This window comes from Aquarana catesbeiana, linkage group LG02, assembly GCF_042186555.1.
Source record: "Aquarana catesbeiana isolate 2022-GZ linkage group LG02, ASM4218655v1, whole genome shotgun sequence".
Taxonomy (NCBI): Eukaryota; Metazoa; Chordata; class Amphibia; order Anura; family Ranidae; genus Aquarana; species Aquarana catesbeiana.
This window is the reverse complement of record NC_133325.1, coordinates 359,008,303-359,022,304: the sequence shown is the minus strand read 5'-3', so window position 1 is coordinate 359,022,304 and position 14,002 is coordinate 359,008,303. Positions and strand designations below refer to the sequence as shown.

General features: G+C 41.9%; 1 protein-coding gene across 1 annotated transcript in view; it reads right to left on the bottom strand.

Moving 5' to 3' along the window:
* The window catches only part of MYBBP1A (MYB binding protein 1a), an 85,292-nt gene that overhangs the window by 63,640 nt on the left and 7,650 nt on the right, over window positions 1-14,002 (bottom strand). Inside the window, exons 3-6 of the mRNA XM_073615043.1 lie at window positions 12,181-12,264; window positions 11,630-11,704; window positions 8,347-8,454; window positions 6,830-7,020 (exon numbers count right to left, since the gene is read on the bottom strand). Of these exons, the coding sequence (XP_073471144.1) occupies window positions 6,830-7,020; window positions 8,347-8,454; window positions 11,630-11,704; window positions 12,181-12,264 (458 nt within the window). The remainder of the gene's footprint in view (window positions 1-6,829; window positions 7,021-8,346; window positions 8,455-11,629; window positions 11,705-12,180; window positions 12,265-14,002) is intronic.

Here is a 14,002-nt window from a genome sequence, read left to right as displayed (position 1 = left end):
GAGGAATCCAATCACTAAATATATTGTGCAGATGTAGAAAGAGTCACTCGTCACCACGTGGTAATGTAGTCTGCTTACCAGAAGGTGTTAAGGATTAGGCATAGATGATAAATTCTCAATAGCATCCAGCAAACATCTCCCAATGGTCACTTCAGAATTAGGCATTCAGGCATGTAGTCATCATATATCCGAGAAAAGAAAATGAAGGACCCATAGTGAAGCCCGTAATGATAGATAAAAAAACTTTTATTGTAGTAACTTACAATTGAAGCTTAAAACAGCATGCATCAATGATAGGAACAAACGGTTGCAGCCGTACACTGATTGGATATATGATGACTACATGCCTGAATGCCTAATTCTGAAGTGACCATTGGGAGATGTTTATATGTGAAGGAAATCCCACGGATGTTGTGGTCTGATGAGGGGTTCCAGTGGGCTGGATTTGCTGGATGCTATTGAGAATTTATCATCTATGCCTAATCCTTAACACCTTCTGGTAAGCGGACTACATTACCACGTGGTGACGAGTGACTCTTTCTACATCTGCACAATATATTTGGTGATTGGATTCCTCCCACTCTTCAATCTCATTTTGAACTTTTCAGCGTCGCAATAATTTTTATGCATGTGACTTTTTTAAAGCAACTTACCTGTAAAAGCCTTTTCTTTGAGGTACATCACAGGACACAGAGCCATAGTACTTACTATGTGGGTTTAATAGGCCATTAAAAAGTGCCCTCCCTATATAACCCCTCCCACTGGTGGGAGTACCTCAGTTTTGTAGCAAAGCAATACACCCAAGAAGGGAGGGACCTCTGTGTCCCATGATGTACCTAAAAAAAAAAAAAAAAAAAAAAAAAGGATTTTTACAGGTAAGCCATTTTAAAAATCCTATTTTCTTATCGTACATCACGGGGCACAGAGCCATAGTACTTACTATGTGGGATGTCACCTAGCAATGCCAACTGAAGGGAGGGAGACACAAAAAAGTAGGGCATCAAGAGACCAGAGAACTCATACTGCAGCCTGCAGTACACTGCGCCCAAAGGCACTATCCTCATGACCTCTCGATCTACTTGATAGAATTTGGTAAAATATGTGGACTGAAGACCAAGTTGCAGCCTTGCAGATCTGAGCCGAGGAGGATTGGTACTGTCCAAGGTACTGGAGGCTTGGCACTGCCCAAGAAGCACCAATAGCCCTGGTGGAGTGTGCTTTAATATGAAAAAGGAGGAATTTTCCTCTTTAAACCATAAGTTTGAACAATCACTTGACAAAAATTCATTTAGAAATAGTAGATTTTGACGTTGCCTGTCCTTTTTTAGGACCATCTGGCAACACAAACAAAACCTCTGTTTTACGAATCTGAGCGGTCACTTTCAAATAGACCTTGACCGCTCTCACCACATCAAGAGAATGTAGTGATTTTTCCTTCACAGAATGAGGCTCTGGAAAAAAAGAAGGCAGAACAACATCTTGGTTTAAAATGAAAACCTGATACTACTTTCGGTAGGAATTTAGGATGAGGTCGTAATACAACCTTATCTTTATGCAGAATCAAATATGGCTCTATACGAGAAAGAGCAGCCAACTCTGATACTCTTCTAGCAAAAAATATGGCAACCAAAAAAAAACTAATTTCCTTGTCAAGAGGACCAAGGGAATATCTTGAATAGGTTCAAAAGGCTGCATTTGTAAAGCCCATAGGACTAGATTTAAGTCCCAAGGGTTCAAGGGGGATCTAACTGGGGGGATTAATCCATGTTACCCCCTGAATAAAGTTACGAACCAGAGAATGTGAAGCAAGTGGTCGTTGAAAAAACACTGATAAGGCCAACACCTGGTCTTTGATAGTACTCAAGGACAGCTTCATCTTTAATCCCATTTGTAAGAATTCAAGGATCCTAACTATGACATATTTTCTGGGGTGCCAACCCCTGGATTCACACCAGGAGACATATGCCTTCTAGACTCTATAATATGATTCTGGAGGCCGGCTTCCTAGCATTAACCATAGTAGAAATTACTGACGCTGACAGCCCACGGTCCTTTAGAACGTGGGTCTCAATAGCCGCACCATTAAATTTAGCGGCTGTAAGGTAGGATGGAATACCGTACCTTGCGAGAGAAGATCTGGCCACAGTGGTAGGGTCCATGGGCCCCTACTGCCATTTTTATGATTTCGGCAAACCAAGATCTCCTGGGCCAAAAGAATCACCTCCTTCCCTTCTTGCCTAATCCGCCGCAGAAGCAGAACAGGAGGGAACGCATAGATCAGTGAGAACTGATCCCAAGGAAAGACCAAGGCATCTGGTTCCGCATGCCATCGGATCCCTTGACCTTGGCACAAAGTTGTCGAACCTGGACGCGAACAGATCCACGTCCAGAACCCCCCCATTTTTGGCATGTTGACAGAAAAATGTCGGGATGAGGGGACCATTCTCCCGGGAACAATTGTTGGCGACTCAGGTAGTCCGCCTGCCAATTCTCTATCCCTGGAATGAAAATTGCTGATAGGCAAGGAATATTGCTTTCTGCCCAAGAAAGAATAGGATTCACCTCTCTCTGGGCCGCACGACTTCTCGTTCCCCCTTGGTGATTGATGTAGGCCACTGCTGTGGCATTGTCGGATTGAATCCTGACAGGATAATTCCGTAGTCTGAGCGTCCAGGCCTCTAGGGCCAGGCGTACTGCCTGAATTTCTAGAATATTGATGGGCAAGATCCTCTCTGAGATGGACCATTTCCCCTGGACAGATGCTTCTTCCAGGACTGCTCCCCAGCCTAAAAGGCTGGCATCTGTTGTTACCACCTTCCAGGTGACTGGCAGAAAGGATTTCTCTTTTTAAAGATTCTTGGATATCAACCACCAATTAAGGCTCTGACGCACACTGGGGGATGAATGCATTGGAAAGTCCAGAGCATGGACCTTCTTGTTCCAAGTAGATAGGATACTGCTTTGTAGCAGTCTCGAATGAAAGTGCGCATAAGGAACGGCCTCGAAAGAAGCCATCTTTCCCAACAATTTCATGCAAAGACGAATAGAAGGATTCTTCTTTGTTTTGACCACCTAGATCAGTTTCTTTTTGGAACTGATCCTTTCCTGGGGCAGAAACACCCTCTTTTGAGCTGTATCTATGATCAGCCCCAAGTACTGCAATCTCCTTGATGGTTTTAAGGAGGCCTTTTCTAGATTGAGAATCCAACCTAGGTCTTCCAGGTAGCTGACTGTGGTTACCAAAGTTTGGTTTAAGCGGGCTACCGATTGATCTATCAAGAGTAGATCGTCTAAGTAGGCTAGTATAGTTATACCTTTGGCCCTTAACCTGGCTAAAAGAGGAGCCGGGATCTTTGTAAACACTCGAGGTGCAGTAGCCGGTCCGAAAGGTAGAGCTACAAACTGAAAGTGACGATTTTCTACCTCGAAGCGCAGAAATTTCTGATGAGCAGGGAAAAATCGGCACATGGAGATAAGCATCCTTGATGTTGATTGACGCCAGAAGTTCTCCCCCCCGTAGGAAGGAGACTACTGATCGGATTGACTCCATGCGAAAGGAACGGATGTTGAAAAACCGGTTTAGATGTTTGAGATCTAAAATGGGTCTGACATCCCCATTTGGTTTTGGAACTATGAACAGGTTTGAATAAAAACCCAAATCTCGCTCTTCCAAAGGAACCTCTGATATCACCCCTTGAGATAAGAGATGATTCAGAGCTAAAAAGAGAGACTTCTTTTTCATTGGATATTTGGGAACGTTTGATCCAAGAAAACAAGGATATGGAAACTCTCGGAACTCTAGTTTGTAACCTAGAGAAATTGAGGAGGCCACCCATTTGTCTTGACAATGTTCCTGCCAGACTCTTGAAAACTGCAGAAGCCTTCCCCCCACCCAAGCGAGCGGGGGCGTCCCTTCATAAGGAGGCTTTAGTATTTTGTATTGTGGGCTTCCTCCCCCAGGTCCTCTTTTGGCCCTAGGACTGACCGAGAGGTTTACCTCTAGAATCCGACGGTGGAGGCCGTCGAGACTGCCTAGAGGCAGCTGCCCCTGGCACTGAAGAAGTACGTTTAAAAGTAAAATGTTTAAACTTTTTCTTGACCGGTAAAAAGGGAACTTTTCCCATTAGAAATTCTTTGGATATACTTATCCAGATCGTCTCCAATTTTTCAACCATAGGATTCTACGCACCTGTACCAGCCCTAGCATAAGCCGTGAGGCCTGGAGAATAGAATCTCTCATAGCGTTTACTGTGAAACACAATGCTTCTGATATACAGGCCAAATCCTGGGCCTGCTGATCAGGAATAACTTTGAGTACATCTGTAAACTGGTCCATTAAGGACTGAGATACTCCGATCGCTGCCAGCGCAGGTTGAACGACTGAACCTGCGAGAGAAATATAGTTCTTAAAAAAGGAATTCCAACTTCTTATCTGTTGGATCCTTTAACATCTGAGCATTGTCAACTGGACAAGTCAGGTTTTTATTTACAGAGGATATAGCCGCATCAATTGCTGGAATTCCCCATTTTTTTTTATAAAAGCATTCCTCCATAGGATAAAGTATAGAAAACTTTTTTGGGAGGGAAAAATTGTTTATCTGGGTGCTCCCATTCAGAATACATAAGCTTCCTTAACCACGCATGGATAGGAAACGAATGATCAGATTGGGGAGGCTTTAGTGAACCCAAACCAGACGTGGGCTCATCAACTGACTGCGCTGCTGGCAGTGAAAAAGTAGAGCGGACCAACCCAGTGAGAGATTGTACCAACAATCTTTCCTGGGGACCTGATATTTCTGTATTAGGTTACTCAGAAGCAGAGACATTAGCCTCTTCCTGGACTTTAGAAGGCAAATAATCTTCTCTGGCTCCTTACTCCTCAGAATGAGGGTCATGAGAAATTTACGGGGACCTGCTACGCTTAGCCCCAGTCTGGAATGCAAACAAAGCATCAATTTTTTGCTCCAAGCTAAAAATGGTTGAAGAAAAAACATCCTGGGTAATATACATAGGGGCTGCAGTGTCAAGAGCAGCTGCAACATTTGCTCCTCCTGATGCCTCACTCTGAGCAGCCATATCACTCTCAGGGGACGATGACATCTTTTTTGAGATGTTTCTAGGCTGTGTGACTGTAGTAGTCTTACTATAGCCCCCTTTTGAGGTGTTTTTTTTACCCCCCTTCCGCTCATAGCCCAATGCACAAAGCAGAGGTACTACCAGAAGGAATGCATCAATTGCATGAATAGTTCAGCTTACTTACTGCTATTAATGCTCAGCCTGATGCTGTAAATGTGTCAAGGGGAATGCCTGTGTCACCAAACCTTTTAAAAAACACCTCCTGCTCCTGTGTCCCTCCAGCAGCATGAACAGACACAATAGTGCCTTTTTAAAAGCCTCCTTTCCCGCGCTGGACATTGAGGACACCCACGCAGCACTAAGCCCTGCCCCCCGCCGTCTATGGCCCCTCTCGTTTTTTGTTTTTTTTGAAAAAGCACTTTCCCGCGCTGCTGACCCTATGGAGGATCCCAGGCAGAGGCAGACATGGCGAGGGGGGATCTGGAAGCCGCTGAGCGGTGTCCTTTCGTGCCGTTTTTTTTTTTTAATGTCGCTTTTTCCCCTGAGAAGAAGGGGGAGAAAAGGAGAAAACAGGCTGCACAAGGGGCGTCTGGTGGGGAGAGGACCCCCCCCTTCAGGCTTACTGGAGGACTTCGCTGCCGAACGGAGGAGGAAGAGCTTCTGCTTCCTGGATCACATTGTGGCTTTCTGAGAAGCTTGAGTCACGTAAGTGCTCAATACAGCTCCCAGTGGTGAGCACATAGGCATGACAACACTTGCAAATTTAAAGGAGACATTCATAAGAAAATTTTGAACATTTCTTAGAAAACTCCACTTACCTTTTCCCGCCGCAGGGTTTTCTGTGGTAAACCAACGGACCCAATCTTCACCCTTCAAGGTGGGTTCCGATAAACCTTCAGGAGCAGGGGATCCTAGAGGAAACCCACAATCCTGGGCCTGCAACAGCACCCTGCCAGTAAAACTTCATGGCCTCACTACCAAAAAGTACTGGATCCCAGGGTCCAGCTCTCTAAAAGAGAAGCATTCGCAGGCAAAACCTCGTTTCTTCGGATACGAGGCCCGGGTACCATTCAATTTGACCAAAAGAGACACTTTGAATGGATCCGGTGAGCATGGCTAGCCCCAGCAAGGATTGCTCCAGTGGAGCTCAGCACATCTTCACTCGTGACCAACACCTTAGACACTGGTGAAAAAACTGAGGTACTCCCACCAGTGGGAAGGGTTATATAGGGAGGGCACTTTTTAATTTAGGGCGTGCCAGTGTCCAGCACCTAAGGGTGGCCTATTGTAACATAGTAAGTACTATGGCTCTGTGTCCCACGATGTACGATAAGAAAAATGATTTTTGCGGCCAATGAAATGAACGCCTGTAAAATGCACCTTAACGCGTTACACCCTTTTACAAGTGTCAGGAGGTTTTTTCTGCCAAAAGGCTGCTGCCAGGGGAAAAGCATTGAGTTTCCAAAGCGTCTTGTGTGCATGGGGCCCAAAGTGTGCCAAAATACAACTTTACATTTTAAAATTAAGTCAACTAATAAACTTTTGAAAATGCTAGTTGCATTGCTGTGTCTCGCTTTAATTCTTTCTGATTCACTGACCTGGAATGTACAGATTAAGTCAGGATGAAGTCAGAGCTACTCATCTGCATACAAGTCTCAGGTCAATGACAACCAGCATTTTCAAAGAGAGGTTAGCAATAGCAACCTCCATATGTCTCTAAGCAAAGGATCCCAGACAGCTCGGGTCATCTTACTTTGGAAGGTTTTCCTGTGCAGTAATCATGGAAGACCCAAGAAGCTTCTTTAAATTCTTGGGCTTAAGCACTCCTGGAAACTTCTGCATTCCCACTAGCAGCAAGTGCAATTGTTCTGGAGTGCTAAATGCTGATGTCAGGTCAGAGCGCAGCACCTCAAATAGCACTTCTTGAAAAGTAGATTCAGGAATCTAAACAAAACGAAAAAAGGATTTCATAGGGAGTTATCAGGTATATTAATATACAAAGTAAATTTGCACATGGTAGTTCAGATACTGTAGTTACGGCATACAAGCTGTATGTATTAGGCATACTACAAAAATTCACAGAAATATCCAAGCATATGCAACATGCTTTGCCCCTTCCCTGCTGCTTTTAAATCAGGCAAAAAAAAAAAAAAAAAAACCAACTAAAATGCAGGGTTTTACTGTGTGGACAGCTGTCAGTGAAAGGTCTGTGAAGCAGCGATACACTTTTATACAGTGTAAATTTTGTTTTCTTCCAACAATATTGAAATTTTAAAATTACTTGAATTCATTCCTATGCACCGCAACTTGGCTGCAGTGTGCAGAAACGGACAGTACACATAGCCTTCAGGTGAGCTCTGGCCCACTGCAGAAAGATGCACAGTATTCATTTTTTTGCACTGCTCAGCACCCAGGGGCTCTGGGGCAATGTGAACAGGGCACACAGAAAACAGTGCCCTTTCGTGATTGTTGTTGATGCGATGCAGAAAACAGCCAGTCGGCACCCCTCGTTTGAAGGAGCCTTAAATACAGCAGCTTACTCCAACAGCAGCAGTAAAAACAGACCTTCCAATCAGTGTTTGCAATCACCGTTCAGAAGTGCGATTCAAAGAAACATTGCAGTGAAAAGTGGTTCTACAAAGTATTGATTTGGGGGGGGGGGGGCGAATACAGTTGCTCGCCACACTTTTCAGATATTTTATTTGTAAAAAAAAAAAAAAAATTGGAAGTTAACTGAAAAGTGTGGAGAGCATTTGTATTCCCCCCCCCCCCCCCCCCCCCAGTCAATACTTTGTAGAACCACCCTTTCACTGCAATTCTTTTTGGGTATGTCTCTACCAGCTTTACATATCTAGAGAGACATTTTTGCAAATTAGTTCAAGCTCTGTCAGACTGGATGGAGAGCATCCGTGAACATCATTTTCCTTCCACTTTACAATTAGGTGCCGCTTTGTGTTGGTCTATCACATAAAATCCATTTACGTTTTTGGCTGTAACATAACAAAATGTGGAAAATTTCAAGGAGGTATGAATACTTTTTCAAGGCACTGTAGAGGAATGCAAGGTCATCTTGTGACCAGGTTTGCAATTTTGGCACATGTAAATAAAAGCACTTGTACAACGTTCAACAGAAACTTAAATGGTATAGTACACGCTATAATCTCAAATGTTACTATTAGTTTGTACAAAATCAAGGGAGTCAAAATACTTTTTTGTTCATGGTAGTAACTACATTTAATACAGGTAACATTTTTTATGTTAGTTCCCCACCTCAGACAAAATATCAACCAATGTTTTCCTGGGCAAATCCTTCAAGTCGTCTCTGTATTGTGCCAGGCTCTGCAGCAACTGCACGCACTGAAGTAGTACTTTTGTGTCCTGTATAAGGAGAGGAAAGAAAATACTGCAAACAGATTCATCTAAAATATGCTTTTGGTGATGCATACATTAAAAAGGAAATTCAATTTGTACTACATACTTTTTACGCAATAACACCTTTTCCAGGAATCTTCGAAGAAAGTTCATTAAAAAGATGGCTGTACCCAAAACAGTTATAAAAGTTTAAAAGGCTCCTTGAAGCCATTAGCTCCTGTTAACGGCAAGATGACAAACCTTAAAAGGAGAAGTGTGACCAAAGCCTTTTTGCCTGTACTTCTCTTGGGGGTCACAGTAATACACTTACGTTCGCACTCATGACACCCAGAGTCAACTTATATCAGGCTATTGCCCGCTATCAGCCGACGGAGCAGAGCCACTCCAGGCTCTTTAAGGATCTTGACAATATTGTCTGGATCCACCCAGTTGCCCAACTGACTTCTGGTTCCACCTCTCAGCGCACAGCTGAGACCCAGAGCCAGCTACGCACACCCCTTATATAGCTCAGAGTTGCAGAAGAGAGAGCGATGACTGACATTCACTGCTCTCCACTCCACACAGAAGAAATCTGATCACTGAAGTTCAGGCAGGTTGTACTCCCAAGTGGAATGTAAATAAGAAGACTGACAAAACTGCATGTGCTTTGATGCCCTGGCATGGTCAGTTTAAAATAGGAAAGCAGAGAGAGACTGGCAGGATCACCAGGTGTTTCACACAAAGAAAACAGGATACCTTTTAGTGCATGGTAACACAGACACATCAGAAATCTGAAATGTTGGGGTAACATGCACTTTAATCATAAATAAAAAAAAAAAACTAGAGTGGGAACATGGCGACAAGCACTTTCCTCTCAAAGTCTTGATCTTGGCTGGATAGGAAGTTAACCAGATAGTGCTTCATAAACGTAATAATGCTGGTCCATGTAGTGGCCATAAAGATCTGCTGGGAGACTGGCTCTTTCAGCCCAAGACATGGACAAAAACTCTGAAATGAGCTGTTGATTCATAGGGGACAAGGTTTCCCTGCTGCTATATAGGTTATGCTAATTGTTAGATTAATCTCAGAATGGATGCTTCAATTTCTCTCATACAGTATGAAAAAAATATTATTTGGTCCCCTGCAGATTTTGTAAGTTTGTCCACTTGCAAAGAAATGAAGGGTCCATAATTTTTATCATAGGTGTATTTTAAAATGATAGAGACAGAATATCAAAAAAAAAAAAAATCCAATGATACCGAGGTTATAAATGGAGTTGCAATTCAGGGAGCAAAAGGAGTATTTGATTTCCAAGCAAAGCATAACTTGGTACTTGGTAGAGAATCCCTTGTCGGCAAGCACAGATGCACAAAGTTTCTTGTAGTTTGTTACCAGATTAGCACACATCTGAGGAAGGATTTTGGTCCAGTCTTCTTTACAGATCTTCTGTAAATCCTTAAGGTTTCTTGGCTGTCGCTTGGCAACTCAAAGTTTCAGCTCCCTCCATAAATTTTCTATAGGATTAAGGTCTGGAGACTGGCTAGGCCACTCCATTACCTTAATGTGGTTCTTCTTGAGCCACTCCTTTGTTGCCTTGGCGATATGTTTTGGGTTACTGTCATGCTGGAAGACCCATCCACCACCCATCTTCAGTGCTCTAGCTGAGGGAAGACGGTTCTCAACCAAGATTTTACAATATATGGCCCCATCCATTGGCCCCTTCAAAGTCGGCCTAAGCCTTTAGCAGGGAAACAGCCCCAAAGCATAATGTTTCCACCACTGTGCTCAACTGTACAGATGGTGTTCCTAGGGTCATAGTCAGCATTTTTTTTCCTCCAAACACAGGGAGTCAAGTTAATGCCAAAGAGCTCAATTTTGGTCTCATCGGACCACAGCACTTTCTCCCAATCCTTCTCTGAATCATTTAGATGTCCATTGGCAAACTTTAGATGGGCCTGTACATGTGCCTTCTTGAGAAAGGGGCCCTTGCAGGCGCTGCAGGATTTCAATCCATGGCAGCGTATTGTGTTACCAATGGTTTGTTTGGTGACAGTAGTCCCAACTGCCTAGAGATCATTCACAAGCTTCTCCCGTGTATTTCTAGTCTGATCCCTCACTTTTCTCATGATCATCCTTACCCCATGAGGCGAAATCTTGCATGGAGCTCTAGACCGAGGGCAATTGATGGTTATTTTGTATTTCTTCCATTTGCGAATAATCACTCCAACAGTTGTCTCCTTCTTACCAAGCTTCTTGCTTAAGGTCATGTAGCGAACAGATACGAACAGATGTAATAGTGACTAGAAACACTATTTTGTCTGTGTGGTTTTCAATAGGAACATTGTTAATTAGCTGTAAGGAGGAATTTGTATGTCTTTGCAGTACTATCTGCAATTCCCAAGATATTGCAAGGACTTTCGGAGGACTGAGTCTAAGCACTGAAGAGCCAATTAATCAGCGGGTTATTGGCTAGGTTCTCATTTAGGTCATATACTGATAAGGAAGAAAAATGGACCTTGAGAGTGCTGGAGGCTAAGGCCCTTATCTTTGTAAGAGACACTACTGGAGGCAATCTGCAGTTGGAATTGTTACCATTAGGTTTTCCAAACCTTGCCATAAATTACCCTAGTGACCGGTTTTCTGCTTTGTCCCCTAGCCTTTGTTTTATCAAGAGATGGATTGGTGTCAGTGGAAGAAGAGGAGGATCAGAGACCAGGATCACACAACCTTTATACACAATGCAGATTAACCCCTTCGGTTCCACAGCAAGCATGCTTTACTGCATATACAGACTGATTTTACTGTTGTGGGTTTAGTAACACTTTAAGATCCAACTCAATGGATAACTAGAACTTTACATGACACTTTCACAATCTATGGTCTCGGTCAAGCACACTTTACTCTCAATATGCTACAGTAACGGGTATTAATATTACTAAAGGTCGTCACTTCTCTAGCCCGATCACATTTTGAGTCTCAGTTAAACACAATTATGTGCAAAATGGATTTTACATTACTTCCCAAAACAAACAAGTAAACATGATTGCACACACACAAAAGTTGCCATGATTTACGCTTGTATACAAACAATATTCAGTTTTATCCATAGTACTCGGTCAATTTATAGCAGGCATTTGCAGGAGGTGGCCAATAATAAAATAATCTTCTTTTCTCCCTTGTATGTTTTGTCAAAGAATATTACCTTGGTGAGGCGACCAGACTGGAACAACGCGAGAACGCCAAAAAAATTCCCAAAGGCTGCATTTCTGATCAATTTCTGAAAATTGAAAATTATTAGTCAGGGCTCGGGTCAAATGCAATAATCCTAATTCAATACATTCTGCTACTAAAGGAAATTTCACAATTGCGATCCTACAGCAAGAACAAAAAACAGTGTTTTATAGTGTACTACTCTAAAGTGGAACACCATATTATAAAATTGTTTTATTTTCAATAGAATGAGGGCAGGTTGAAACTTATTTTATTCTCTGCCTATGCTCCTGCAAGGGAGATCTCTCCTCATTTCCTGTCTCGATGACCAGACCTTTTCCCCTCTACCATAAAAAATATTCTGGCCCACTGGAAGGAAATCCCAAATCCCATAAACTTTTTCCACTCAAAAAATAAAGGGAATAGCTTCCCAATAAGGCTAGGCATTAAAAACTTAACAGGGGTCAAGCTTCACCTTTCAAATAAAAAAAGTTCAGAGAAGTTATTAATAAATTGCAAAGGAAAAAGGATGTGGACGCTCACCTTTTTTACTCTCTGAAGGTTATATTTCTCATCAATGTATTCAAATACTGTTGTCAATGGGATTTCTTCAAAACACTGCACAACCTTTGTAAAAATAAAAATAAATAATTACAAACACAAGGATTTCGAGTTATGAATTATTTCTGCATAAAGTCCAGGGACGGGGGAAAAAAAAAAATGTATATATATATATATATATATATATATATATATATATATATATATATATATATATATATATTTGCCTGCTGTTTGCTACTTCAACCAAGGATACCACATACAAAAACGGGCCACACAAAACACTATACAAGCACCCGTACAGAACATTATAGCCTCAATTCACAAACTTTAAAACACAAGGATAAGTTCTGTATCTTTATTCTCAGCCATGCCACTATTTTAGAAATCTTTTTGAACTAAACAAAACTAAATTTCTTGGGATATTGTATGTTGATTTTTTTAACTATGCTTGCTGTATCCACAGCTGTGATTTCCATTAAACAGTGCTATAAAACAGACTGGTTATACAGGAACATGGCAGTCAATTACAGCAACCAATTTTAATATCACTCCAAGCATACCTGGTGAAAATTTGAATTAAATGCTTTCTCCGTTATTGTAATATATACAGGTTTGCCCCATGTTTTCAATATGAATAATAGGAGTGGGTTCCAATATCTACAGTATATATAGAGAGCTTTGGGAAGTGATGAGAAAAGACAAAACTATCAAGTTCAAGTGAAATTAAATCTCTATTGATTTAACGGTTTCGAAAAACAATAAAGGATAATTGAGCGCAAGGAGACTATTCCCCAAAGCAAGGAAAGGGACAAGGGAAAAGAAATGGACTATCTCGGCACCCTGAACAGATTAGACATCAGATAAAACATATACATTTTATTAATACATAGTTAAAATATAAACAAAGTATCCAGATACAATATATATCAAAACTACAGATGTAGAGGTCGACCGATATGGGTTTTTCTCTGGCCGATGCCGATATTTAGAAATCGTGGTGGCCGATATGTGATGCCGATTTTTTTGGGCCGATATATTAGGCCGATTTTTTTTTTTTTTTTTACTTTTTTTTTTCCCCCTTCATCTCATAAAATCTAACAGTTAGACCCCTTTCACACTGGGGCGTTTTTTTAGGCGCTTTTGGGCTAAAAATAGCGCCTGTAAAGTGCCTGTAAAACGGCTTCCCTACAGTCTCAGTGTGATATCCCGAGTGCTTTCACACTGAGGCGATGCGCTGGCAGGATGTCTTTGGAGCGGTGTATACCGCTCCTCCACCACTCCTGCCCATTGAAATGAATGCGCACCGCTGCCGAAGCGGCTGCAAAGCGTTTCGGCAGCAGCACTTCAGGGGCGCATTTAACCCCTTCCTCGGCCGCTAGCTGGGTTATAAGCGCCCTGCTAGAAGCCGAATAGCCCCGCTTAAATGACGGTAAAGCGCCGCTAAAACTAACAGCGTTTTACCGTCAACGCCTGCCCGCGCCAGTGTGAAAGCAACCTTAAGTAATAAGTGATGCAGAAAATTTTTTACATTTAAACATTTATTGAACAAAACAAACCTCCAATCAGTTCACTTGTATGTATAATTTAGATTAAAAAAAAAAATAATAACTATATATCTTAAATATTAAATACACAAAAACAGGTAACCAAAACTTTTGGACGAAAAAAAAAATGGGCTAACTTTACTGCTTATTATTTTTTTTTTTTTTTAATTAGTGTATTTTATTTTAAAAAATTGCGTTTGAAAGACCGCTGCGCAAATACCGCGTGACATAAAATATTGCAACAACCGCTATTTTAT